The sequence below is a fragment of the Oikopleura dioica genome, chromosome XSR, assembly GCF_907165135.1.
Source record: "Oikopleura dioica chromosome XSR, OKI2018_I68_1.0, whole genome shotgun sequence".
In the NCBI taxonomy this organism is placed as follows: domain Eukaryota; kingdom Metazoa; phylum Chordata; class Appendicularia; order Copelata; family Oikopleuridae; genus Oikopleura; species Oikopleura dioica.
In genome coordinates this window covers 8,567,258-8,592,438 of record NC_137294.1, presented here as the reverse complement: position 1 = coordinate 8,592,438, position 25,181 = coordinate 8,567,258, and the positions used below count along the sequence as shown (strand labels likewise).

The following is a 25,181-nucleotide window of genomic DNA, read 5'->3' as shown; positions in this document are numbered from 1 at the left end:
CCCTTTAGATAAATAAATACATTTTAAATAATGACACACAAAAATTGTATATTTTTGTTATATTATTGAACACATAAACGGTCTGGACGAAAGCGTAAATTTTCGTTTTGAACGAAACGTGGGACACAGATATCTTCTTTTTGGTGTTGTTTTTTTAATAATTTAATATTTTGTTTGGTGAAATTTACAAAAGTGTATTTAACGGAAGCGAGCACACGGGAAACTTTTCGCCCGCCAAGAAGAGTCCAAGTTGGAATTCAAGAACTCTCGCCCCTTCCGGATAGGAAAAATGGTTTCAGAGGAGTTTCACACATGAAAAAGAAGAACCTAGTTGGAACAAATTGGTAGTCACAGTTGTAGTTGGTGGCAGGGTCGAAGTGAACATTTTTAAAAGTAGTTTTTAATAGAAACTGAACTGTGCGGTGGGAATTATCGCCCAGCGCAGCGTTCAGACAATCTATTTGCAATTTTCTGGTTCGTTAATTTTTTTTTTGCTTTATGTTTTGAACAAATTGATTAGTGACATGTAACTTTTCTTTTAACGTTCTTCGCTAACCACGAACACAGCTTGCCTGGCCGACATCGGCATTTCATTTCTATAAAAAAATGATGAGTTTTGTTATTCGCGATCTAATGTGGTATTTGGGGTCGCACAAGAAAAGGTTATTTGTTTTAGTTTGCGTTGTCCGATATTACGCGTCTTCTTATCGTTTTCAATTCTGAGCTGGCGCAATTTCTTATCGCGCTTATTATGTTGACATTATGGGACGCGATAAAATGCTACTTCCAGATATCCCTCGAGATGAACTCGACCCTTCATTTGTCTTGACTGAAGTCGATTGAGCTTACCGTTAACAACTGGGCGCTTTCGCTTGTCCTTGCATTCTAGCTTGCAAGAGTAGTTCTTCGTCCACTTTCCTCTGTTCAAGCAGTCACTCCTCGGCAACACATCTGAGTCGAGCTTGTTTGTTGGACGCGGGCACTTGCCAACACGATTGCCAGTGCTCTAACAAATTCGTAAAAGTATGCACATTACGTTTGCTAAAGAATAAACAACGAAAACTCCGAGAATCAATTTGATAGTCTTGGAGGAATTATTTTTCGTGCTTTTCGTTGCACGATTTTTAAAGCAGCCAAAAAAGAGGTTAATGAGCGAGCGTATTAACCCTAGGAATATATTCGTAGCTCTCGAATATATTGCCATGCGTGAGTTTTTGAGAAGAAGTTTTCGGTTTAAAAACATGCTCCAACAAGAGTCTAATGATGAGACTAGGGTTGAAATAAAGAACGCGTAGCTGGGGTGATGCACTTACAGTCGAGGAAGTTACCGCTTCCTCATCGTAGTCCTCCTCATCGTACCCGTCCAGTAAGTCATACTATTATATTTTATAGATGGAGGAGTAAGACAAAGTTTTTATTGTTATCATAGAAATGATTCGAGAAGAAATTTTTAAACAAAAACTCATTTCAATTAATTTAAGCATCAGGTTAGGAACTTACATCATCAGATTCGGTTACCATAAATGCCTGAATGAATACATAAATAATTGACATTATCGATGTGATTTTTACGAGTGGTTTTATTTAACGATGCTTAAATATATCTGTATAATATAGACTATATTACCTTTGGGGGCATTGTTGTGGGCTTCTTAGGTATGAATTTCATTGTTGTAGTTCTTTTAGTAGTTGTTCTTCTAGTAGTTGTCGTCTTCTTTGTAGTTGTTGTACGTTTAGTTGTACGTTTTGTAGTAGTTGTTGTTGTTGTAGTCGTAGTTGTTGTAGTAGTCGTTGTTGTAGTAGTTGTCGTTGTTGTTGTAGTAGTGGTTGTTGTAGTAGTAGTAGTAGTAGTTGTAGTTGTAGTAGTAGTTGTGGTCGTAGTTGTGGTAGTAGGAGGTTCTTCATCTGGGCAAGTTATCTGCTGACTGAGGGAACTCGGGTACCACTTGCAATGACCAGAAGAGCAAAAACACACAGCTGGATTTCTCACGCTTGCTAGCTCACCAGAAGGACATTTGAACCGACACACTCGGTCCTTGCAATCGTAGATAACAGAGGGCGAAGCGTCAAATGCTTCTGATGGATGCTCGCAGCCTAATTTTAAGCGTTATCAATTAAACAAGAATTAAAAAATGTTTCTGCTCTTTTATAACGTACCATGTTCGCAATTTGGACCAAAGTAGACAAGTGGGCATTCACAAGTGTAAGAGTCTTCCTTAGGAATACATGTTCCACCATTTAAGCAAGGTTTTGTCTGGCAAATAGACGATTCGTGTTCACAACGTGTCCCATAGTAACCTGAGGGGCAACTACACGTAAACTCGTAACCGTCGTCCGTACATTCGCCGCCATTCTGGCAAGGTTTTTCTTCACATGGCCTGCCTTCTCTAGGAGGCGCAACATTGTCCAAGCACTTTGGATAGCAGCAAGGTTTGAGTCCTCCGTATTGATTCCATTTGTACCATGGTTCTTCAACTTGCTCGGGACAAATTTTTCCGGAAATGGCGAGAACATCCGCAACGTTGTTACCGGGCTGGGGTCCGAGATTCCATGTCGAGTCTTCGTAGGAGAAAGAAACATATTTGTCTTCAGATGTGCTAAAAATGGAAATAGAACCGAATCAATCTCCCAAATTGTACCTGTAGTAAACTGGTCGACCATTCAACTCGTGTTTCATTCGAGAAAAGACAATGCCGTTGAGTTCGAGTTTATTACAACAGGTAGCGATGCAGTCACGCTCATCAGATCCATCGTTGCAGTCGGCCCATCCATCACAGCGCTGTTCTGTCCGGATACACTGAGGCTGATCTGTGCACTGCCAAGATTTGTCGCCGTTGCAAGATTTGCAGCTAAATTTAATCGTTACTCATTGACTTGTTTTTGAAGAAAAGACATGCGACAAATGCCGAGGGGCCTGAGCAATTACGAAATTAATTCTGAACGACGTTTTTCAATTGGCCAAAACTTACTCTCGCTCGTCAGCTCCATCGACGCAATCTTGGAATCCATCGCAAACACGACGCTCAAATGTTGAGTACGGCGCTGTGTCACAGGCTCTAGCATCGGAACCTTCAACTTGTGCGCATTTGTCGCAACCATAAAGTTCACAGAGCTGTCGAATGTCCTCAGTAGATGCTTTGATTCGCTGCGCTCTGAAGACGGTTCCATCTCGGCTGGTGATCGTAGGTTTCTTCCCTGGCGTTTCGGAGAAGGCAAATCCGTCGTAGTGCATAACAGAGACGTAATCGTAAGGAGCATCAACCGGACGATAGGTTACCCACGTGATGTGGAAAAGTCCAGATAGCGGTTAATATCGCCCAACCTTCTAATTAATAACAGATAAAAAACCATAAGAGGGCGATTAAAAGCTATGTATTAACCAGCTTATAGATAACGGTTCACTTCAATTTAACTATCGAAAAGAAATGTGGATAACATGTGTTTGCTCATCACAACTAGCGACGTGCTTATTCAAAACAAAGCCGAATATCATATTCGGAATATGCTTATTTCGTAGGGTGTGGGTAACCTTAACTTGGTGAACTTGAGTTTCTGGAAGTAGATGCCACAACCAACATTCCTACTGGCACCACATCCTGTTGACTTAATGTTGTCCCACTCAATGCGAATGTACTTGTCGCGATCGAGCCGCTGATGCTCGTGGTGGAAACCCAAAGCGTGGAAAATTTCGTGAGTAGCCACTCCAACGCGCTGGCACGGAATGTCGAGGTATAGCGGCTGAGCTCCTGTTATGCGGCCCACATAGCTGTGACATCCACGAGACTGCATCATGTACAAATAATCGCGATGAAGTCTGAGAAAGACGAGTTATTTTCAGAGCTGATACTGATAGAGCAACGATGTTTTTCAATCTTATTGCAAGATTCTCCTTCCTGGGAGCTAGGGTCTAGGGAAAATCTCAAGCAACGAATTCAATAGGAGTCAGTCTTATTTTGCTGATACTGCATGCAAACAAGTGAATGCGTTCACATAGATTATATGTAACGAAAACTAAGTTTATTGTGTTAGTTATCTCAATACCTCGGGTTAGCTTGGATGAATTCAATGCAAGGCATCTCACTTTCAATAAGGGCGAATGCATCTTCCACGACTTTGCGGCCCCAATCGTCGAATCTGGGCTCAAAAGCGTATGGGACCTGCATTTTTCCATTCTTCTGATTGATATATTTGTCCCAGAGGTTTATGATTCCAGGAATACCGGCAACTCTGGCAGTTTTTTCGTTAGCTTCGATCGGAATGTCGGAAATGTCGGCTCCGGACTGAGCCATAAACATGGCGTAACTCGGTGTGTAGAGGATGTCATCCTCGTCATGAGACATGTAATTTGGGATGTACTCAGAGTCCATCGGGCGCGGATCGTTCAAGTGATTCGACTTCGCATTCGAACTTTCGCTGCTTGGAGTCGGAAAAGGGCTCGTGGAAGGCGCATCAGTGAAAGTGACAAAGTCAGATGGTTTTTTATTTCTGCGCTCATTTTTACGCTTTGCTCTACGTGAGATACGTTCAGCTTCTTTTTCTCTCTTTTTCTGTTCTCGTTTTGCTTGCCACGATGATATCGCTCTCGTAAACGGTTTAGCACGGTGATTAGTAGAAAAAAATATTTTATTACGTTTTGACTAAAAAATTAAAAACTAATAAGCGATTATATTTTATTAGATAAGAGTACAATAAATAATTGTGCTCCTTTTTACAATTCATCTTTGCTTAGCATGAAAAAGTTATTTACTATCTTTTTAATAATGGTCACTAAATTTTTTTATAATATTTGTTCTAACAAAGCATCTTTAATGTATAGCATATTTCAATGGTAGGAGATTGCAAAAATGTTCTACGTGAATGTATTTGTCGTGAATATACATAGAACTATTGTGGTGGATTTTTTAGAAACACTTCTTAGGAGCGCACGCGAGTCCTTGAGAAAAACGCGAGCTCAAAGTTCAAACACACGTGGAACGATAACGATTACGTGTTCCGTGTTTTGTTTCAGAGAAGCGCATAAACCGTTCCTTTGTGCGTACGTTTCTGAATTACTTGGTTTGGGACTGCTTACCTTGTCTTCGCCTAGTGCTGAGAGGACAAGGCTGAGCCAGACGAGCTTCATTTTATCGCTCGTTTATCTTCTGTGTGTCTACTCTCTGTTTCGTTCTCTGTTTTGTATTTTGTTTTGTTTTTCTGGTGTTCGATAGTAGTTTGAGGTGGTGTTCGCAAAAGATGTTTATCTCTTGAATTTCATTCTTGAGGGGTCGAAGCCCGGGTTGCTTGGTCAGTTCAAAAGTCTTTGGTGGTGGAGTAGGTTGTCTGGAGAGCAAATTGGTGGCGAGGATGGGCGCTGCTGGTGGTCAAGTGACGCGCCCTTCGATAACGAGACTCAATCGCTTATTATCAGTTACCACTGGCCTCTCGCTCAAAGCTCTAACTCTGAACAAGTGGAGAGGCGCTGGGACTCCCTCTTGAGGAGTCCGCCACCACCACCACCTCGATTTAGCCACCGGGCGAAGCGGGCTCAATCCATCAACGATGGGCGCCCAACGAGGTGTCATTAAGGAAAAGCCACCGAAGTCGATCATCAAAGCTGGAGCTGTACTGTATCCCCCCGTCAGACGTGGACTGCAACTCGACGCCCCTACTACTTAGTCGGCTCTCTCATCTTCCCTTGAAGTACGCTCGCTTCCGTTTCAGTAATCTAGATTAAGTCCACGAAGTTCTGATAACATAGAAGAGTATAGGGAGAGACTCTTAGTATAGAAGAGTTTTCACAAAAAGAATCCCAACTACTGTATTGCCAGAAAAAAACTATTTTAACTGGAAAATAAGCTACTGATTTTACAAGGTGGTGCGCCGTCTGAGGGCTCCCCACAGATAGTTGAGTGTTCGTCTCTATTAGAGACTCTCAATAAATGCGAGGCTGAGAGTTGACTTCCATCATTTAGAATCGACTCGAGAGGGGGAAGCTAATCTTTTCCGAGTTTTCATCACACGTGATGAAAATATTGAATTTCTAATCGGCGGTGCTAAATCGCACGAACGAACTTATTCCGAATCAGAGACCACCAAAACTTACCTCACATTTATAAAAAAAAAAACATTTACCAACAAGATAACGATATTTTACGAGCTCCAAATCAAGGGACTAAATCAAGGTTGGTCTCCTTAAATTATTTTTTATATACATATCCAATCATTTTTATATTTCCGAGAGCATTATTTTCGGAATAAAAAATATTTTTGTCAGAAATTCTTGCCAGGTGTAAGAAGATTCTGCCTCGACATAGCATTCAAACCTGCTTGCGATAGATGAAATTAAAACGAGAGATTTGAAACTCCGAAATACGTGACGGGCTGGCACACCTTAACACCAGTGCGCTGAAGGCGGTACCGATGAAAATTAACCCTTCCGCGGACTTGTGCGAGGTGAACCTCCACTTCACAACATTCAACGAGCTGCTTTTGAGACCTGCGCGATCAAAATACAGAACAACAACTGTAAAGTAAAGTTTTTTTTATGACTTTACTTGACTTGATCGAAACTGAGCGAATGGTATTATAAATAATATTTGTCACTGCTTGGCGAATGTGTAGTACATAAGTTGAGTGCGTTTGTAGTTAGAAAACCTTTGAGTCACGAATAATTCCAAACATTCTGGAAGACAGGTATGAGCATGAATGCCAAGAAAAAAGTAAACGAAGTAGAATTTGAACTTAGCGGTCGGTTAGCGTGATCAAATTTAATAAGCAAGGCGGTGTCGAATTAAGCGCTTGGGAAACATAAGATCAGTTAATAATTTCAATCGTTTAGCCTGCAGACTTCTTTGTTACTGGTGCCATGGAATCATGATCCAATGTTCTTCATAAGGCAATGGCTGATAAACCCAGAAATTGAAAGTTTTATCTAGTCGCTGTCTTGCTGAAAGCTACCAGAAGGATTTAACAAAAATAAAAAAAGGGACACTAGCATTTTATGGAAGTGTATTTGTACTTTCACAAGCGCAAAAATATCAAATTTTAGTCAGGAAGATAATTAATAGAAAATGCTGCCATGGATAAGGAGCGGCACTAATTGCTTTGGTTCTCCTACACTTAAAATTGAATAACCTTCCATCCTGATAGAAATATCTGAAAGCAATTTTGAGGGAACACGCTTAACTGTAACTGTGAAATGTATAAATGGAACTGGACAGTTGATTCTACAACCGGTTGAAGTACTCATGGGTTTGAAAGATGAAATATCCTCGCAGAGGACATTTTTATGAATGAGAAGCTTGAAAGGAGATTCAAGTTCGAACGTTATGTGGCAATTTGTTTCTAGTTAAATAAATTTCTGAAGATTGAGAACGCATAATACGCTTGCAATTCGCAAACGAACCGAACTCGATGCTGAAAAAGATTTCGCGAAAATTGGAAGATAGGTTCGAGATTAACCAATAGACGGAATTAAGCATCGAGTCCAAAGCATTCTCAATTGCCACATCTCGAGGTAACTAGCGGCTAGGACGTTTTCTGGGGCGTTAGGAAAGCATCTGAAAGAGAATGATACAGGGCCTAGAGAATGATGCCCATGGACGGTTTTAGGTTAGGTGGAGCGAAGAATGAAAATCGAAGAATGCGTCGCAGTTGTCGGCTTACTCTTCGTCCAGACTGCGAAGATTATTCATTCGACTGGAACGGCCAAAGACGGTGCTGGCGTCGGATTCGGAGGAAAATCGTTTGCGTGATCTAAAAATTTCGATGAAGAGCGAAAAACATCGAAAAACATCACCTGTTCGGACACATCAGTTCGATTTTTTCGAAATGATCTTCCGTTGGGCAGCGCGGAAAACGAGCTTCTCTAGCCAATGATGAACATGTGGAATGTCGAGCATGACGTCGTCTACGTTTGCGTAGAATCGGCTGAATCCAGCATGCATCTGGTCGACAGATAAAACTCCCTGAGTATAGTTTTAAGTGTGATGTAGTGAAATGATCAAATCTACCTCTTTGAACATGTATTGTAAAAGCCATGTCATTTGGTTAATGACGTTCTCGTCTTCGGCTTCCATCGCGATCAAAATCGCCTCGAAAACGAGCTCGTGGTGGAAATGAGGAACGTCAAGCTCGCGTAGACATTTCGACGCCTCATCTTTATCGCCCGAAGAGAGAAACTCTTTGAGAAGCTCGCGAATCTTAAACGCTAAAGTAACGAATGGCTCAATCAGTAATAAACACCTTCTCGGTGAGCACTGAAGTGTCGGTGAAGCCGCCAATCGCCGTTCCCCAGCAAGTCTCGACGCTCCTCGGATCCTTGTTCAGCGCAGACGAGTAATCAAGGCATCTTCGAACTGAATTAAACGGATTACAATAGAACCTTTTTTAAATTTTAAATACCAAGACTCCCGGCGCCTCTAAGCTCCTCGGAAATGAAGTTGTCCGGCAAGCAGCCATCAAGAATTGATCGCGAAATGAATTTTCCTAGAATTTCGGGCGCTTCAGGAGTGTCCAAGATTAAATCTGCCAGTCGATCGAGCAACACCTAAAGAAGAAATTCGTATTTAGCTAAATACGTCAATTAACTTACGCTAAATCCACGAGCTACGGTTATGACGTCGTAGTACTGAAGATCGAAGAAGTATTTGGTAGCTTTTGAGGCTAGTTCACGGTATTCGTTCTTTTGTTCTGAAAGGAAGTTCGGTCATTTGTTCGAGGATCACATTTATTACCTAGGCTGGACTCGAGAAGCTGTTCTAGGACGAATGAGCGGTTGTTCTTGATCATCATCCCTTCTACTTGTTCTAAGAAAGCAGCTTGATCGGCAGTATTGAAATATTCGCCGATGCACTGCTCCAGTTCGCTGGCGATCTCCTCCGTGCTCGGTTCGATTTCAAGTGAGTCGAAGACGATGTCCGGGTCCTACAGTAGGATATTTTGCTCGAAAGTCCATATATGCTGAGCTCACGAACCTGAAAGGGGTCGTAGTTTGGATCATCTACGTTGACGGAGACATTATTTCGATCATCGAGCTCGCAACCTGGCTTGCCCCAAGTAAACGAGCCGCCGCCGCCTTCTACAAATAATAAAATTAGCGAAAGAAAAGGCAACAACAGAACTAACGTTTCTTGGCGAGGCCGCGACCTTGAGCGGCGCGAGATTTCCGGTCTCCAAAGCCTTTCTTGCAGAAGTCCTAAATTACAGTGAAAGATCTGACTCAGTGACTGTGGCACCTTGAAAGCAGTGGCAGGCGGAACTTTCTGAAGAGATCCTACTCCGGAAGATCCGACGGAGACCCCAGTTGACTCGGCTTTGGAATTATTCCTGGAACGAGTAGACCCCTTGGCTGACGATTGCGAAGCTCGACGACTTCCAGCGCCATCGGCGATCGCGATTGGCTGCGAAGAAGGAGCCTTTTCGTCAGAAGAGCAACCAGAAGAGTCCGAAAAGCCTCGATTCCGGAATTCCAGCTCCTTGCAATTCTCTATTCCAGCCAAAGTCGCAAGTTCCTCATTTTGAATCGATAAGTCGTTCATTAATGCTTTCTGAACTCGCAATTATTCTTCAGTCGCTAATAAGTAGTCATATTTTCAAAGAAAAAAATATGTTTTTGAGGAAACAGCGCACTGACTCATTCAAAGAGCTTTTGTTGAAAAATGGAGCCTTAAAATTTACTCTTGATTATCCTATTACCTCAGAAGAAAAGTGGTAAAGATCGAGTAATTTTTACTCGTTATATTGTCTGCTCGAAGATTAGACAAGTTCGCAGGCGAGGGAAGGGGCGTCTCCCTCACAAGCTTCGGGCACCAACCCACACAAAAAAGCATCATGAACTCCAATGTAAGCGAGTGCCCAGCGTTATGAGACCTATTCCGCCAGTACAGTGTGGAGATTTAATAAATCGAGTTTCAATCATGGTTGTAAATCGTATTCTAAGTGCTAATTTCGTACATTCACTAACACTGGGTCAGTACTTTTTTTCTTACATTCTTATGAATCAAGAAGAAGACGGAAGTGTCATGTATATCTGAAGAAAATAATGACTGTGAGACCAAACCTAATGGTTCAAAAACTTCAAGAAGTCGCCCACTTTAGCGGGCAATTTTCGATTGGCTCAAACGTACGTTTTTAGAAAATTTGTCGATAAAATTTTCAGAAAACTATGAAAGAAAATGAGCTGGCTGCTCTACTCTGCTCCTACCTCAATGACCGTGGAGTGGAGAACGAGCTCGTTCAGATTCTCTGAAGAGCGCGAGTTGAGCAGTAGCGAGCTTGAGCTGAGCCGGAGTTGGCGGTAAAGCACGAAAAGGACTGAGAACTTTTCGCAAAACCTTTCTGAAGATTTTCAAATGCCCTCGCAGGTAGCGTGGGCGCACGCATTTGACCAATCGATGGAATTTAACGGGACAATCTGCTCCTGTCACTTCCATGGCGGCGGAGTCACTACTGCTCCGAATCGGTGACTCCGATGCTTCCTCCTCCTGGAGCCGTTTCGCCTTCGTACGCTGAAATTACTGCAATTCTGGCCGAACAAAAAGGCGCGGCCATGGATTACGTAATCGACTCGCACCATGTACGCGATTTCGATCACGTGGCTCAAATGTTGTGGAAGAGTCAAGCATGCAGGTTCCGCGTAGATCGCATTGCCAAGTGCTAAATTCATCACCTCTCGAACCCGCTTGATCCCCTCTACTTGATTTTTTTTGTTAAAAATGGCTCATTCTGAAAATAGAATTTCAAAGCTCCAACGATGGGCGCGTCTCAAAGTTCCGCCTGAGTTGGGGACAATAAACAGCTGATTTGGGTCAAATTAACAGTGGAGATGGAGTCGATAAGGGAGGTTGATTGTTTGGTGCCAATTTTACGGTCAATTGTTGCGGCTGTGACCCCAATTTCGAGCATCAAAAAGGGCTTCGTTGGCTTTTCGATCATCACATTCGAAAAAATGAAAATTCCCACTGCCTTTTCAAAAGAAGAGCTCCTTTTCTTCGACTCACTGTCTGAAGAGTCCTTCGAGTTCGAAAGAGTCGCAGATAGAGATTCCATCACTTGTTGCGTTCCTTTCACCAGGGGAAAGTTGCAAGAGCTCATTGAAGACGTAGCTGATAATGTGAGCTACCCTTTCAACCTCTTTTTCGATGTTGCCTTTACTTACAGTGAGACGAGAAGAGACGAGAAGAGTAAGTCTCATCAAAATAGCAGCTTTGAATAACCGTTTAATTTCAGCTGGAGAATGGAAAAAGAAAACTTACACAAAACCCTGCTTTGGCTCTCCTGTCGTCTTGAATAACATAAGAGCGATTCAAAGCGAAAGGGACCTGAGTCGACTGCTCGAAGAGTTTCCCGACGACGAGACACTTCTGTAAGATAGCCTGGGCATCCGTCCTCTAACAGCTAATTTAGGGAGGAAGTGAAGAACACCTACTCTTACTGGTACATACAAAACGTTAAGAATATTCTTCTCGTTCAAATCACAATCGACAAACCATCGAGTGCATGATTCAAACTTACGTTTTACATCTTTCCTCCTTATTCAAGGCGGTTTCACCTTTTCCATCTTACCTATTTACTTCAAATCCAATATATTATCCACCAACTTTCAAAAATAAAGAATAAAAGAATCCCATAAATCTTGTCCGAAATTTATTGTTCGATTCAGAAACTGACAAAATAGACTTCATTCTCTATTCATTGAAAATATTGATTGACAAATTTTGGAAGTAATAATATGCATTGTGACAACATATCATATGTTACGCATGTAATTATTTATCGAATTATACTTCGATTTATTTCTGTGAATTCATTGCAGGGAGATTATCTTCATTTTAGACAGATAAGCTGACACCAGGATGAAATTTCAAAACATTGCAGTGCTGTCAATAGTACTGAATGTATTGAAGTTTGACAGACTGGTTTGAAAAGGATCCTTTTCAACTATTTTGACTAAAAGAATGGGTTGGTAATCGTGGGAATATCAACGATTCAGTTTGGGAATCGTTGGTTGAGGCGCTTGAAGGTTTTCGGCCCGAAAATTTCGGGATTAGCAAGTCCGAATTTTTCGTGATATAACCGGAGCATTCTTTTTCATTCATCATCCATTTCTGAAACTCGAGATTTCGGCCGTTTTTCTTCTTTTTTTTTTTTTAAAAACGGAAAGAGACGCAAAAAAGAGTAGAATGTCTGAAGGTAAGAATACTTTTTTACTCGAATTCTAAATAAGAATTGAAGGAATACGCAAAGCCCCGCCAAGTGCGTACAAGCAATTTGTGGCTGACCACATTGACGAAATTCGTGAAATATGGAAGAAGGTACAGGACGATTTTCAATAAGGATTTTTGAGGGAAATCCTGGTTCACCTTTTTTATAGGCCCATTAGAAAGAGCGTAAAAAGTTATGCTAGATGAGTCGGAAATACTGGCAAAATTTCGAACTTATGACGTCATTGCATGTGACGGAAGTTCCAAAAGTACCAGTTTGATTACCCCCTATATTTTGCTCTAGGACATATATAATGTGGGCAAAATATATATTTTTAAAATCCTCATGATCTAACAAGTATGGGGAGCACAATATTGTGACCTCTCGGAAAGGTTGAGGTCACGTGACCCCAGATGACCTTTTGAAGAGGTCACAATTTTGTGCTCCCCGTACTTGTTAGATCACGAGAGTTCTAAATATATACAGTGTGCCCACATTATTTATGCCCTAGGGCAAAATATACGGGGTAATCCAAAAAAATTTTAAAACACCCTCTGGGCATATTGAGTTGGGCACACCGGCTCTAAACCGGGTGAGGGGGGTTTTTTCATACGAAGAATCTATTGAGGGAATGAAAAAGGGGGACCAGGATTTTCCCAAAAAAATGTTGTTGAAAATCGTCACAGATTATATACTGATTTGTTAATTTTTGCACACAAATAATTTTAGGAAAATGAAGAAAGTAAACAGGAAGGAAAGCCGAAAACGACCCTCTTCGAAACGATGTCTGCCGAATGGAAACGGCTACCCGCGGAAGTCCGGCAACAATACAACTCTGAAGCAAAAGGTAATATCTATTTCCACGTGAACAGCCTTGCTGACAATATAAATCAGAACGAATGAAGAAGTACCAAGAAAACAGCCCTTTTGCCTGGTGAGATATCGACCGAGAATACATGCGAATTGACATTTCTACAAATTCATATGCTTTTTAATTGACACTCAAAATTTGATACTGACTTCTCAAATACTGAAAATCACTGAAATAAAATAAATAAAAACTTGGTTAGTTTTGAATTTCAATCATGTGGCGATGATCCGTTATCATCATAAATTAGTTTCTAAATGAGACGAACTAGATGAAAAGGACTCTGCGTATATCACAATTAACGATTTCCGACTTTTAAATGTGGATTGCGGTGGGTACTAACTCAGATATAGCCTGAAGATAGCAAAGAGCTATTAATTGCTCAGTGGGCAATTAGTGAGTAAACGTTAACTTTACGATTAAGAGAAATTAAGAAGAATTAAAAAGAAGCAGTATTTAATACAGTTATCGAAGTCAAAATACTCAACAGAATCAGGTAATAAAGAAATAATTGAAGTCGACTGAGAAATATTTTACTGGCCTCGGTAAAAGGAATTTTATGAGCAAACAATCTCCCAGGCAATAAATCTAATGCATTGGGCGAAATATTCATTTTCTAAACCAAGGTCATCGTAGGTCAAGCTATCGGTCATGTAACATGACTTATGTTAGATTTTAAGTTAACTGAAAGATGTTTTATTATTTAAACAAGCTTGCTTGAAAAGACTCGCTTTCGAAAATTAGCGCGCTCTTCTGAAATCGTAGGATATCGTTAAGAAGTCAGGAAAATACGATGATTGATGTCGTTCGATAGTTTAAACGCAGGCTGCTGCATCAGAAGCACGTGAAAACAGAAAAGCGTTAAGACAGATCAGGAAAGAACGCGGAAATTGAGAGAAACAATGGTCGAGCTCGATGACGAAAGTGATATCGGGTAAAGATAGGGACTATTTCAGACAGCCCGGAAATCAAATCATAGTCCGAGCCTATTTAAACAATAGCAGGGGATGAAAAAAAAAGGTTTTCACATTTTGAGGGTAGCTTCCCTAGAAAATGTGTCTTTTTGGAGCCCTGATAAATGAGTACGTCGACAGAGATATTTTGATAGCAAGGAGGATTTCTTTTTTATTTATCTAATGATTTGTTTCTTCACCCCAGCATTATTTTTGGAGAAGAAATCCATAGCTGACTTGCAATCTGCCCCTCTATTATTTCAAAAACTAGTCATCATCCAGAAATGAGTATTTGAAAATGAAGCAATGGGTATTTTAAATTAAATTTAATGAAATTTTTATGAATTCTGAGTACTGCTTCGAATAATTAATGTTCTTCTGCCGTGACCTAGTTTAAACATGGTTTTATTTTATACTAAAAGATCAAGGTCTATTGTGAACAAAGTCGCCAGCGTAAAGTTTTCGTAAAAATGAATGTCTGGAGTGGCATTTCCTTCAAAATAGTGATCTATGAGTGGGATTAGCCACCCGCTCGGGACATAGTCTCTTTTGACTTTATTGCTTCGAGCATATAAATAAACTTTCAACAAAATAAGGAACAAGATAAATTATGGGAAATAAACGAATTACTTTTCAACAGCGGAGCATTGCTCTCCACTATTTTCGCAAGCATAAAGACTTTTTCAGGCGGATTCCAACAGGAATGGTTTCTTCGCGATTTAAAGAGAATTTATGAAATTGAGACTTTTAGAAACCTAAGAAGCGATGGAGCTGAAAAAGAAAGCAACTCAAGAGTCTGCACTAGCAGGTAAGTTTTAATATAAATTTTATTGTCAAATTTACGTACAGAATTCTTCAAAAACCCGCTACAACCTTTCGAAAATCCAATTATAAAAGAAAACACGGATAGATACCGAGATAGAGACAAACTCAATAATGCCGCTCTTCTTCAAGTCCTCGGGAAGCTAGGGAAGAAACAAGATCAGAAAATGGTGACGATGATGGAAATTAGTCAAGTCTATTTTTACACTATTCCCCTGGTGAATTGAGTTCTGCGATTCAGCAATATCTTAATGTTTTCAGATTACAGTGGAAATCAAGAAAGAAATGCGTTTTCTTACAAACTCGACGCCTTTGAAGCGAGAAAGTCGCTTCGAAAAGCACTGGAGCATACCGACGCCAAAGCAGAAAGAGTTTCTGACCGTGCACAAAATCAAGGTATTCTCTTAAAGGTTCCCCTCAAAAGCGGCCATCAATGGACGTCAGCACACTGCTGCTGCCAAGAAAAACGCTAAAACTGCCTTCAGCTGCCAAAAGCGCTTTGGGTAGACTGCGACCGTTGTAATACCGAAAGCGTTACCTCAGATGCTCAAGAAGTTATCGAATCCTGCTTATGTGGAGATACTGGGCTGGTGATTTATGAAAATGGTGAACTGAATAAAAATTCATTTTAGATCGATTGTTACATTTGCGCTGGAAGCGGGCGAATTCAAGATTTCAAACAAATTAACCGCACGACAATTAATATCATATCTGGCCCAGACGGACAAGATGAAGAAGTCGAGGACACTGAAGTGATCGATGAAATGGACGAGTCCGAATGTGAGCTGTGTCACGGAGACGGAAAGTTGCCTTGTGAGTCTTGCTCTGGAAACGCTGACAATATTTGGCACGGGATCGACTCGTACCGCGCTCATATGTTTTAATAGTAATTCTGAAAAAATATTGCTTCATTGTTGAGTTCATTGAACGAGCCCATGTGTAGTCGGAGCTGCGCAAATGGCGTTCACCGAGAACTGAAAATTCGAACACAGTACTCTTTCGCAACGAAGCTTGCGACCTCAAACTTCATCGATCAAGAAATTACAAGTTGGATCGAAGGGTTGCGCCCGCGCGGCCAACCGGTTCAGATCGACTTGCGCAGTCTGAACGAGCGCACAGCAATGAACAGAAAACTCAAACAGAAAGTGGACAAAATGGCGGAGGAGATCAACAGACGGATGGATTCCAATTCACTCACACAAGCAAAAGTAAATTTCAAATATTAATCAATCAATCCGATTTACAATCAATCAAAAACAAAATCAGAGCTGTGAAAAAATCGTTGTAATGGATGCAGAGGTTTGACTCTTACTTCAATTGTTTACAAAAAAACGACAATATTCTACATAGAATAAAAATCGTGAAAAATTCTTAGCAGTAGTTACTTTTTCAATGAAGAATTTTTGGCGATTCACAAAAATTCTTTCATTTTCGAGGGCTTTATATAATACGAAATTCCAGATTGTAAAACTGGCACTGATTCCAGTGCACGTTATTGAATACAAATATCTCGGAACAAACAAGAAGAAGACTTCAGGTCTTGGCCGTTGCATAATTGGTACGTTCGATTTCAGTATTATTCACTTTCATGTTTCTTCAGCTGGTCGTGATTGCAAAATTAAGTCGATTCTTCGTCCAGAAGAAATTAAATCTACTGAAAAATTCATCCGAAGAGATAATCGATTTAAAGGTTTAAACTCGTCGTTCTCGAATCCTAACGTTTGCAAGCATGAAATTGAATTTTTCATTGTAGAAGTGGCGAAGCGAATGAGAAGAATTGCGTCTGTGCGCGATGAGAACGGAGAAATAACTGGGGATCCCCGCTCGATCCGGCAGATGGATATTCGCAGAACATTTTCTGTGCCCCCATGGAATTTTGAAGGGCAGCATAACACCGAGCACGCACGGGATTTACAATATTAAACCCAAACGTGATATTATGAGCACTAACATATCAAGAACAATTATTTTTTTGCAAATCCCAAAAAGCACAGCAAGATCAAACGATCAAACTCAATTCGCGATTCGCGAATTCGAATGTAACCTTTGCACCACAAAAACACCACTTTTCGCCTTTCACCTTCCCGTTTTCTGTTGTATTTTGTTTCTCGAGAAGTCGCACAAAAAGACATAAAACCTCTTCGATTCATTTAAAAAGATTTACAGAGCTTTATTTAATAAAGAAAGAAAATTACAGGAATAAAAAAGTTCAAGCTGTTTTTGTTCAGAATAGAATTGTGAAAATGAAGTTGGAAAGGTTCACCAGGGTCGGTTTCTCCTCGTCGTTATTTTAAAAGTGTTCAACAAGTAGCCTGGTACTTGGAGAGCATTGTGTTCAGAATACACTGTTTGACTCCCCTTGGCGTCTTGGGATCGTTGAAAAGCGACCAGCACTCTTCTCGAATTTTCTGTTTGACACCTTCAGGGATATTCCCTTGCTCCAAAATCTCAACGACGAACGGGTCAACTGAACAGATATTGATACCAGTGGTAGACTTATTGTCTAACCTGATTGATACTTTGGCACAAACGTTGAAGAGACACTTTCGGACTTCGATCTAGCAATGTCGTGGACGTTTTCTTGGGCGCACGTGCTGTCATCTGGCTCTGCGATAGTCATTGTTCTTCTTAGGTGCATTTTGGTAGACACAAGGGAAATTTGGGATTTGAAGTCGTTGATCTGAACAAACTTGTCAACTTGAACTCAGTTGCTTCTTCCGCAGTCTCTGATTGTCAATAAACGTTTTTCTGTTTACCGCGGATATTTCTATTCGTTCACTTCTTGAGACAAATATTTTGAACATTAGAAACGGGCAAGATATTTATTTATCGAAAGGAATCTGATCTCACCTCAACATCGCGGACGCGCGCGCCAGGCTCATCCAGCTCATCCGACTTCGCCATTTCGAGTAAACTCTTCATGAACGCACTGTCACTCGTCATTTTGCTCGGTCGGTTTTGTCCCGTTACCACAGTTTGCGAGCGCACCAAGGCAGTCGGCGAACTTGGCTTGGTTTCGATTTGTTCGTTTGAGATTTGGAAACTGGCCGCAAGAGCCTTAAAACCGAGATGACGATTGAGCGAAGTCAAATGAAATAACCTGGATTTTAGTGCTCTGTGTTCGTCGAATTCCTTCTGGCTTAGATATATGAATATGCCCGAAATCTTCGTCAATGTTTTCATTTTCAGCGAACTTAGCAGCGATGTTTCTCACTGCCCCGGAGCAAGCTACAGAGGCAGGAGTGAAACTACTCACATGAGAGCTCGCCGCTGTCATTTGAGGTTGTCTCGGAGTACTCAGCTGACGAGGGTTGTAAGAATATGTTCGCTGTTGCTTGACGGGCGCGTGGCGGTGCAGAATTACTGGTGGAGGAGCTTCCTCAGAAGAGGAGTTGTCAATCACGGAATCCGATGAAGAAACAGAAGTCGTCGAATAAACTAAATTCCATTTCAAACAACTGTTAACATGAGGCTAATCGCCGAATTCTGTGTTCTAGTTTTCTTGAGAAAGTTGAATCTTCATTTACAGAGTTACTTGTTATCAAAACAAGATACGATTTTCAACATGAGTGAAAGCTGTTTTACAAATTGACGTAATCCTTGTCTTAAATTAACCTAACTAGGGTAGTAATCGCAAACTAGTCATGCTTGATTTTAGCTTGTTAAGCAGTTTGTATGGGGACATAAAATAAGCGATTCGAACTTTTCGCCAATAATAACGAAGTTTATGAGAATTAAAAGGGCAGGGGTCAAACCTGAAGAATCTCTTTCTTCGTCACTAATTTCTTCGGAGCTCCAAGTGCGGGAAGGGACTCGTTGCTTTTTCTTGGAAGCTTCAAGACTCTTCATTATCGAATCGAGCATTGGAGTCGATTCCATCTTAGCGGCGTAAAACTTTTTCTGCGGGAAGACTTTTTTGCATTGATTAAGATTCTGTTCGTCTTTGCTTCTATCTGACGATCCTTAAATTCGGGCTTAGCGAGCAGCATGGCGCCTTGGTTCATACCTTCTGAAGCGTAGCCTGTTGAGGCGGAGTCTGAGTTTGTCGAACCATCTCTGTGGAAATCTTCCAAGTTGTTTATTGCTGAACTTCGTCTATTAACGGATCACTTAGAGTTTCAATGTACCAAATCACCACAAAAAATCTTCGAATTCTAAGTAATGCTTAATAAGTAGGGTATTTCTATTTCTGCTGAGGTAAGAAACGTGAATTTATTATTGTCAATAATTTATTGAAGATTGTTATTCTAAACATACAACCTTTTGCTTTGAGTCAATAATTGATCGAGAAGTGCTTGTTTGGCCACAAAGAGTAAATTGTTGGGGTAAATCTGGCATTTCAATAAGCAAGCGGGCTTACTGAGTGTCATTCTTCTTAGCTACGTACGACCCATTCCTGGTAGTAGTCGAACCGGTAGTCATCACGCCAGAGTCGCTGCCGTCGCCGCCGTCGAAGCTGCTCCCCCCGAAGCTCGAACCTACGTGCCGAGCGCTACCGTAAAGATTAGCTCTGCTACTAGAGCGGCCGAGTTTCGAAAACGACTTCCATACTTTTGAGAAAATGTTCTTTTTGCGTTTTTGGTTTGACTGGCTCGCACGAATGTCTGCCATTGTGTTTGCTCGGTTTAGAAAACTCGACATCTCTTGATTTTAACAAATGAATCTATGTCCTTACCGCGCCTAAGATTGAGCTTCGGAGGGAACTAGCCAAAAGGAAATCTCTTTTTTTATCAAAATCGGATTTCCTCTTCCTGTAATAATCAATTTCGCTTAAACTCGGAGTTCAGGATATCTAAGCCACGGTTTCAAAAGTATCCCTCATATTTTGATCTGATTTATATTTTTTTTTGAAACGTGCCTTATTGGTTTTAAGACTAGTTATATCAGTCGCGTTTTAATAGAAGTCACTAAAAGAGTCACTAAAACCTTCCTTTTGGAGAGTTAAAAAACTTGAAAGCCCCTTTCTTATCATACTAATTCTATCTAATCTGATTAATTAAAATATGAGTTTTTTTATTTCTTTAATTTTTAATACTTGTTATTATTTTACTCTGTCCTGTTGATTCCAGTTTATTTCAAATTTTAAAAGCAAATCAAATAAAAAATTTTGGTCAGCTAACCTAATTTTTTATTATGATTGTTGTTATTATCCCTTTTTGTAGTTTTAAAAAAGCCAAAATATAAAAAGCGATCTAGATACTGTCAGTCTTATCTAAATCAGTCCGATTCAGTCTAAAAAGATTTGGCGTCAGTTAAACTTAAGTACAGTATGGCACAGCTGTAGACAGTGAGTATAACATCAAAGCGCGGTAAATTATGGTTTTCAAATTTGTTCTGGTTGGAATTTGTGCTAACTGCTTCTGCATCCATCCAAATCAAAACCGACAAGAGTGAGAAAGAGAGAAAGCGAGACTTCAACAATGATTCAGGAAGAGTATACAAGTAGTTAGCAAGCTTTGATTCATTCATTTTCATTCACAGACGGCATTTTTGCGATGATAAAATTCAAAACGCTGTATAATGTGTTTTCAAAATAGTAAAAAAAGAAACTTTTGGCAGCAAATCTGCTCGTTTGAACTCAAAATATTTATTTTCCTGCGATAAGAAAATTAATTTCATTCATGTTTTCGAAAATCTCCGTCCTTTGAAAAGTCTGTTTGTTATCGAACTTTTTAAAAGAATATGCTCTCGCAAGGAATTCCAGACTTTTGTCAAGACAATTCCAGGCGACCACCGCGGTCAATTTTGCTCGATCTATTTTGCTGAGGAAAATTCCAAATTTGTGCTCACAAGAGGGCGGGCAATTATGGGTGGAATAAGGGTGGAGGTTTGTTTTTTATATGAATATAGCGTTTCACTTGGTATTTAGGGAGCTATTCTGGAAGAAAAGCGCGACGATTTTTTCGGCGAGTGGTTCGCGAACTCTTCTGGGAGCACAGTTTTCACGAACTCAGGTTAAAATAAGCTCTATGCTCTTATAAAGGCTTAAATAAAAACGCAGCCGGGGGATTAAGGCTAATCTTGGTGATAAGTTCTAAAATATCGCCAAACGCGCTAATATCGCTTCAGAAAACGGCCTCGCTATCCCTGGATGCAAACTTGTGATGGTCAACGAGTGGAAAATTAATCAGGCAAAGCGTGGCTCGTTCTCGATTTAATCGGAAGCGTCATATTCGCAGAAACTCATTCCTTAAAATGTGAAATTAAATAACAAGGGCGTTCGCTCGGCGAAGATTCTCAATTTCCCATAACAGGACCCCTCCACTCCCATATTTTTAGCGAAAACGGCGAGGTTACTCACCTAGTGTTAATTAAAAGCGGGAATTTTCATGTAGCGGGAAAACACCCAGAATTAGCGATTGCTCCTAAAAGCTCCATAAAATGGTGGGGAAGTTCTCAAGCGAAGAGTTTCCGGACTCCTCTTTCCGCAAAGGTACTTACTTACTTTCTAGTTCTGAAAAGCTCGAATAGACAAAAATATTCCACTGAACATGCGTTCACAAATGTCTCTCAAACGTGTTAAGGGTTCGCTTTGTCACTTCATGATGAATTCAAGGATCAGTTCCAAGCAAAGGCGACCGCTTTCTGATTTGAATCTTTATTCAAGCGAATAAGGCTAGCCAGTCCGTCGGACGCCCCTATTTTCTCTCTCTCTCCTCTCTTCTTTTATTACCTCTCTCTGAAAAACTAGAATAAAAATCACATTTTTGTTAAACTTTGTGTAACGCGTAAACCATATTCGCATAGTTTACTATCGGAATAAGAGCTTCGTTGAATGGCGCTCGCGTTTTGCGCGGCGCAGCAGCGGTTGAGCAGCACCACCGTTCTCGTGGTGGATCCGTCTCACTTCTCCTGGAAAACGAGCGGCGACATATTTATTTAGATCAAAAGCGTTCACCTCACGTTCCAGCAGGGATTAAGCCATTGCTTAGCCTCCCATTTTCTGACTATTTCCTTCAAGATTTGCATTTCATAATCTACGAACTTGTTCTTTTATTTCCAATTCTCATTTTTATCTTTCAATAGCTTTTTTTCATGCTCAGAAAAAAATTCACACTTTATCGTTTCACCATCAAAGATACAAAGATCGTCAATAAAACTTCTGGATTCCGGTGACAGCACGTGATATTGAGCTGGTTTCACATAGCATGCGGTTGTTGCTAAGGGTTTAGCTCTTGAGGAAGCCAAATTTTTTCATAAGTCACGTGCTGCAGCGGCAAACTTTTTTAAACACGGATGTTCGGATAAGACGGTATATTTTGTCTTTTGGCTTTTATTTTCCACTTTCGTGTTCGAAAGACTGGTAACTTTAGTAGAACATAATTGGCGCGTGTTTTTTCCAGACGTGTAAATTAGTGAGAGGGGTTTAAAGGGAATTTACTTCTCTCCGGCGTTGGGATAAATAATCACAGCCGGGAACGAGAAAAAAAGAGGCGCTTTAAAAATTATTTATAAAGCGTGACAACACGTTCAACCACGGACTAAGCATGCGCTCACGCTCGTGTTTAATCGCGAACCAGCCCATACATAAAAATACGCAAATCCATAAGCCGCGGTGCAACAAATTTTGTCTCGATGTGGTCCGTCGCAACGAGCCTATAATACTGTATATATTTTTTGACGCGTAAAATTTAATGTTTTTTGGAGCACAATTAGCTACCTAATTAATCAGTCTAATTAGACGCTCCCTGGGTTATGAGGTGGAGCGAATCGAATTAGACTCGTAAGACTTTTGAAAGGCGATCTAGATTCTAGAGTAAACGTGTGTTATACAACGCGTGTTTACCAGGCGCATGTCCGGCCACTTTTCAAAGCGTTTGTCGTTATCACTTCTCGTCCTAATTTCGGTCGCTTTTTATCGGTAAACGGCTCCCACAAATCCGTGTCTCTGCGCAAAATAAGGAGCAGAGTTGATATTCACTTTCGAATTGTGAAGAGTTACCTTTTTATCAGTTCCGCAAATCCTTGCTGAGCCAAGTTTATAAAAACAGGCGAATCTTTATTCGCACCTTGTAAGTGTTAATTGCCCAATTAGGACGTTGTTTCCAAGTAAACAGTGTCACAAATAAAACAAAATAATTGCATTCCAAACGCCACATCTTTCGAGAAATCGCTAAAAGTGATTGCTGAACATTTTTTTATCAAAATGGAACAAGGAAATTATCAAAATACGCCTTCACTAGAATCCGGCTATTTGATTCAAAAGCTGGTGCGTTGTTTTCGCGATGCGCAGTAATTTAATTAGAAATATTGCCAATTGAACAATCATGAGCTGGCGCAAACGTGCGAGTGATAGAAGCGACAAGCTCGATAATTTTTAGAACATAGCGATATCGAATGGATGGAAGCCATTTGAAGCTGATGCTGCCTTCTATTCAACACATCAGCTGCCTGCTCGCAAGCAATAAGCTATTGATAAATGCAATCACTGTTCAAAGGTAGAGTTAAAGCAGTTGCGGGAGTGATTTGGAGGGGTATTCTAAGGAACGTGATCAAAATAATGCCCCGCTGTGTTTTGGTGCTCGGCAAGCTCAAAGAGAGCCAATTAAAAGAGGAAATGAATTTGTTTTCGCCGGACCTTCTAATACAGTAGTCGATTTATGACCGAAAACAATAACAGTCCAAAGGAAAAAACCCAAGTTGCGGGAAGTCCAGTAATCTAGTTCTTAATGCTTCCGAGTGTCGATTCAGCGGCAAAGTGAAAGGACCTGTTTAGATTAATCTGTTCTAAGAGTTTCGTTTGAGAGATTATGGCGGAGGAAGCAAGGAAAACAATTGCTAATATGGAAGCACTGGCGAACTTCGGAGACGTTCCACGCTCTTCCACGGAATAACGATCGTGCAACGCTCCGGCTGCGAGAAGGCGGATATTTTTATTTTGCGGCTTTTCTCGTTTTCCTCTACCTTTCTAATTGAAATATAATATGTTCAATTAAGCTTGAATGATGGATGAAAGACGGACTCTCGCGACTCTTGCTTTCCACCTTTTTAAAAAGTTATCGTTGTTTGCTTCGAATGGCAAATACCAAAATGGCAGCTAAATACTTGCAGCCATCTGTCACCCCTCCGCTGTAAGCCGGTTCTGACATTAACCCGAGTCACATTGCTCACGTTCTAGTTCTTCTAGTTATTACTCTACTAATCACACAAAATTTCATCTTAGTCGATAATCCATTTTCACAAACGCACTTGACTATTTTTCAAAATCTGGATTTTGCTTGTAAATACTAAGGACACCTTCTTGTATAAAATATTTACCTAAAACTCTAGACGGATAAGGCTCTCGTAGATAAGGAGCCAGAATCAGTGAGACAATTTTGTACATGATGACAATGTTTGTCTTTTTAACACAAATGTACAATTGTGCGTTGATTTCGGAACATGTGGATATAAAATACTGTTGCAAGTTCAAATTCTCGCTAGATAGTTATTAATATTCACCACGAGATGTCTAAGAATGATCAGAAACAAGCTTATTACAAGCGCAAAGAATTATTTTCCATCAAAATTTCCGAAAACCAACCACATGCTAAATTACATAATTTAAAACTACATTTGCTGATAAATCGACAAAAAATACTCTTCCAGTGAGAGTCTAATTATGATTTTGCAGCTTTTTTAGGGTTGTGATTTATTTTTACCTCGAGAGCGTAACGTTTCTGGCTAGGACCCTCCTAAAATAGTCCTTGCCTAGAATAGAGTTTTTCTCGAATTGTACCCAAAAAGGCTATTTAAAATAGCCTATTTTGGAAGAGCATGGTTTCCGTTAAAAATTCTAATGATGTTTGCTTGGGGCAGATCCAGTTGTGGCAGCGAGATGAGAGAGCCTTGTTGCTTGTGATGTTCAGTGTAAATTCGTAACGGCCATGAACATTTATTTATAATGGAAGCATTGATGTTTGAAGGAGTACCAAGAGACTTTTGTTTATACTGGTGGCATTACTCTAGTGGTATCGATTGATATCTTTCCTCGGACCTATGTTCCAAAAGGTTGGCTTCATTGTGTGTGTTGCCGTAAATCAACAATTAGTTGAACTTAGAAAACGGATATTCGATTTTCTCGATCCCTATTTATTTTTCTGCGGCAGAAATTTATCCAATTTCATTCTTTCGAACTGTTGTGTTGTTCAATTCACGATGTTCCTGTTTTGTGTTGGTTAAAGCTTCACTGCGTCGGATATTTGAAGAACAAATAGAAAGCAATGGCGCGAAGTTGTCGAGAAAATGTTCAACCCACTGTTTGTTTCCGTTTATGACCGCTTACAAACTTTCACACGTTTACCTCCTGGCATCCCTTCTTCAGAGGTTAACGAGTACAACTTCACGGAAAAGGAATCATTGATGTGTCTACGGGG

General features: G+C 40.5%; 7 protein-coding genes and 1 long non-coding RNA gene across 9 annotated transcripts; 4 read left to right on the top strand and 4 right to left on the bottom strand.

Moving 5' to 3' along the window:
• Nucleotides 1-21: 21 nt before the first annotated feature.
• Nucleotides 22-3,232, bottom strand: LOC145709156 (uncharacterized). The gene is made up of 8 exons (XM_081786838.1): nt 2,970-3,232; nt 2,640-2,849; nt 2,158-2,597; nt 1,628-2,094; nt 1,501-1,527; nt 1,314-1,376; nt 850-1,006; nt 22-596 (listed from the first exon to the last, which is right to left on the bottom strand). The coding sequence occupies exons 1-8, from the start codon at nt 3,230-3,232 to the stop codon at nt 517-519; spliced, it is 1,707 nt and encodes a 568-aa protein (XP_081642964.1). The 3' UTR covers nt 22-516.
• Nucleotides 3,233-3,474: 242 nt separating this feature from the next.
• Nucleotides 3,475-5,122, bottom strand: LOC145709155 (zinc metalloproteinase nas-12-like). Its single transcript, XM_081786836.1, has 3 exons — nt 5,072-5,122; nt 4,042-4,637; nt 3,475-3,814 (listed from the first exon to the last, which is right to left on the bottom strand). The coding sequence occupies exons 1-3, from the start codon at nt 5,120-5,122 to the stop codon at nt 3,490-3,492; spliced, it is 972 nt and encodes a 323-aa protein (XP_081642962.1). The 3' UTR covers nt 3,475-3,489.
• Nucleotides 5,123-6,544: 1,422 nt separating this feature from the next.
• On the bottom strand, nt 6,545-10,343 carry LOC145707454 (programmed cell death protein 4-like). The gene is made up of 11 exons (XM_081784983.1): nt 10,184-10,343; nt 9,216-9,527; nt 9,106-9,175; nt 8,955-9,058; nt 8,715-8,904; nt 8,573-8,670; nt 8,383-8,527; nt 8,224-8,336; nt 7,992-8,180; nt 7,778-7,946; nt 6,545-7,734 (listed from the first exon to the last, which is right to left on the bottom strand). The coding sequence occupies exons 2-10, from the start codon at nt 9,516-9,518 to the stop codon at nt 7,791-7,793; spliced, it is 1,368 nt and encodes a 455-aa protein (XP_081641109.1). The 5' UTR covers nt 9,519-9,527; nt 10,184-10,343; the 3' UTR covers nt 6,545-7,734; nt 7,778-7,790.
• Nucleotides 10,344-10,649: 306 nt separating this feature from the next.
• Nucleotides 10,650-11,633, top strand: LOC145707455 (uncharacterized). The gene is made up of 3 exons (XM_081784984.1): nt 10,650-11,162; nt 11,209-11,344; nt 11,386-11,633. Exons 1-3 carry the CDS (start codon nt 10,805-10,807, stop codon nt 11,480-11,482), a joined length of 591 nt encoding a protein of 196 aa, XP_081641110.1. The 5' UTR covers nt 10,650-10,804; the 3' UTR covers nt 11,483-11,633.
• Nucleotides 11,634-14,769: 3,136 nt separating this feature from the next.
• On the top strand, nt 14,770-15,710 carry LOC145709154 (uncharacterized). Its single transcript, XM_081786835.1, has 5 exons — nt 14,770-14,812; nt 14,854-15,044; nt 15,088-15,222; nt 15,312-15,416; nt 15,459-15,710. Exons 1-5 carry the CDS (start codon nt 14,770-14,772, stop codon nt 15,708-15,710), a joined length of 726 nt encoding a protein of 241 aa, XP_081642961.1.
• A 74-nt stretch (nt 15,711-15,784) lies between these two features.
• LOC145708451 (uncharacterized) lies at nt 15,785-16,988 on the top strand. 2 transcript variants are annotated; one of them, XM_081786122.1, is made up of 5 exons: nt 15,785-16,034; nt 16,093-16,125; nt 16,288-16,384; nt 16,427-16,516; nt 16,580-16,988. In XM_081786122.1, exons 1-5 carry the CDS (start codon nt 15,948-15,950, stop codon nt 16,747-16,749), a joined length of 477 nt encoding a protein of 158 aa, XP_081642248.1. In that variant the 5' UTR covers nt 15,785-15,947; the 3' UTR covers nt 16,750-16,988. The 2 variants fall into 2 exon arrangements, with proteins under 2 accessions (XP_081642248.1, XP_081642249.1); XM_081786123.1 differs by lacking the exon at nt 16,093-16,125.
• On the bottom strand, nt 16,978-20,297 carry LOC145708450 (uncharacterized). The gene is made up of 7 exons (XM_081786121.1): nt 19,217-20,297; nt 18,833-18,915; nt 18,582-18,788; nt 17,927-18,264; nt 17,677-17,883; nt 17,335-17,506; nt 16,978-17,293 (listed from the first exon to the last, which is right to left on the bottom strand). The coding sequence occupies exons 1-7, from the start codon at nt 19,465-19,467 to the stop codon at nt 17,127-17,129; spliced, it is 1,425 nt and encodes a 474-aa protein (XP_081642247.1). The 5' UTR covers nt 19,468-20,297; the 3' UTR covers nt 16,978-17,126.
• A 396-nt stretch (nt 20,298-20,693) lies between these two features.
• Nucleotides 20,694-21,521, top strand: LOC145708452 (uncharacterized). The gene is made up of 3 exons (XR_014134833.1): nt 20,694-20,780; nt 20,896-21,259; nt 21,351-21,521. It is a non-coding gene; the product is annotated as an uncharacterized LOC145708452 (long non-coding RNA).
• The last annotated feature ends 3,660 nt before the right edge of the window (nt 21,522-25,181 follow it).

Coding starts and splice junctions, on each gene's coding strand:
- LOC145708451 (XM_081786122.1), top strand. CDS start 15,948: ATGAACAGAAAACTCAAACAGAAAGTGGACAAAATGGCGGAGGAGATC. Junction 16,035..16,092: donor ATTCACTCACACAAGCAAAA/GTAAATTTCAAA, acceptor AAACAAAATCAG/AGCTGTGAAAAAATCGTTGT. Junction 16,517..16,579: donor AAGAGATAATCGATTTAAAG/GTTTAAACTCGT, acceptor TTTTCATTGTAG/AAGTGGCGAAGCGAATGAGA.
- LOC145708450 (XM_081786121.1), bottom strand. CDS start 19,467: ATGTCGAGTTTTCTAAACCGAGCAAACACAATGGCAGACATTCGTGCG. Junction 18,265..18,581: donor CGAAGAAAGAGATTCTTCAG/GTTTGACCCCTG, acceptor AATGGAATTTAG/TTTATTCGACGACTTCTGTT. Junction 17,507..17,676: donor CGCGCGTCCGCGATGTTGAG/GTGAGATCAGAT, acceptor AAGTTTGTTCAG/ATCAACGACTTCAAATCCCA.
- LOC145707454 (XM_081784983.1), bottom strand. CDS start 9,518: ATGAACGACTTATCGATTCAAAATGAGGAACTTGCGACTTTGGCTGGA. Junction 9,176..9,215: donor CGCCTGCCACTGCTTTCAAG/GTGCCACAGTCA, acceptor ACTGTAATTTAG/GACTTCTGCAAGAAAGGCTT. Junction 8,671..8,714: donor GCTTCTCGAGTCCAGCCTAG/GTAATAAATGTG, acceptor ACTTCCTTTCAG/AACAAAAGAACGAATACCGT.
- LOC145709156 (XM_081786838.1), bottom strand. CDS start 3,232: ATGCACTACGACGGATTTGCCTTCTCCGAAACGCCAGGGAAGAAACCT. Junction 2,095..2,157: donor TGGTCCAAATTGCGAACATG/GTACGTTATAAA, acceptor GCTTAAAATTAG/GCTGCGAGCATCCATCAGAA. Junction 1,007..1,313: donor AAGCGGTAACTTCCTCGACT/GTAAGTGCATCA, acceptor CGAATTTGTTAG/AGCACTGGCAATCGTGTTGG.
- LOC145707455 (XM_081784984.1), top strand. CDS start 10,805: ATGGAGTCGATAAGGGAGGTTGATTGTTTGGTGCCAATTTTACGGTCA. Junction 11,163..11,208: donor GACGAGAAGAGACGAGAAGA/GTAAGTCTCATC, acceptor GTTTAATTTCAG/CTGGAGAATGGAAAAAGAAA. Junction 11,345..11,385: donor CCCGACGACGAGACACTTCT/GTAAGATAGCCT, acceptor CAGCTAATTTAG/GGAGGAAGTGAAGAACACCT.
- LOC145709154 (XM_081786835.1), top strand. CDS start 14,770: ATGGAGCTGAAAAAGAAAGCAACTCAAGAGTCTGCACTAGCAG. Junction 15,045..15,087: donor ATTTTTACACTATTCCCCTG/GTGAATTGAGTT, acceptor TAATGTTTTCAG/ATTACAGTGGAAATCAAGAA. Junction 15,417..15,458: donor TATGTGGAGATACTGGGCTG/GTGATTTATGAA, acceptor AATTCATTTTAG/ATCGATTGTTACATTTGCGC.
- LOC145709155 (XM_081786836.1), bottom strand. CDS start 5,122: ATGAAGCTCGTCTGGCTCAGCCTTGTCCTCTCAGCACTAGGCGAAGAC. Junction 4,638..5,071: donor CAGCACTAGGCGAAGACAAG/GTAAGCAGTCCC, acceptor TTAATTTTTTAG/TCAAAACGTAATAAAATATT. Junction 3,815..4,041: donor TTCATCCAAGCTAACCCGAG/GTATTGAGATAA, acceptor CGTCTTTCTCAG/ACTTCATCGCGATTATTTGT.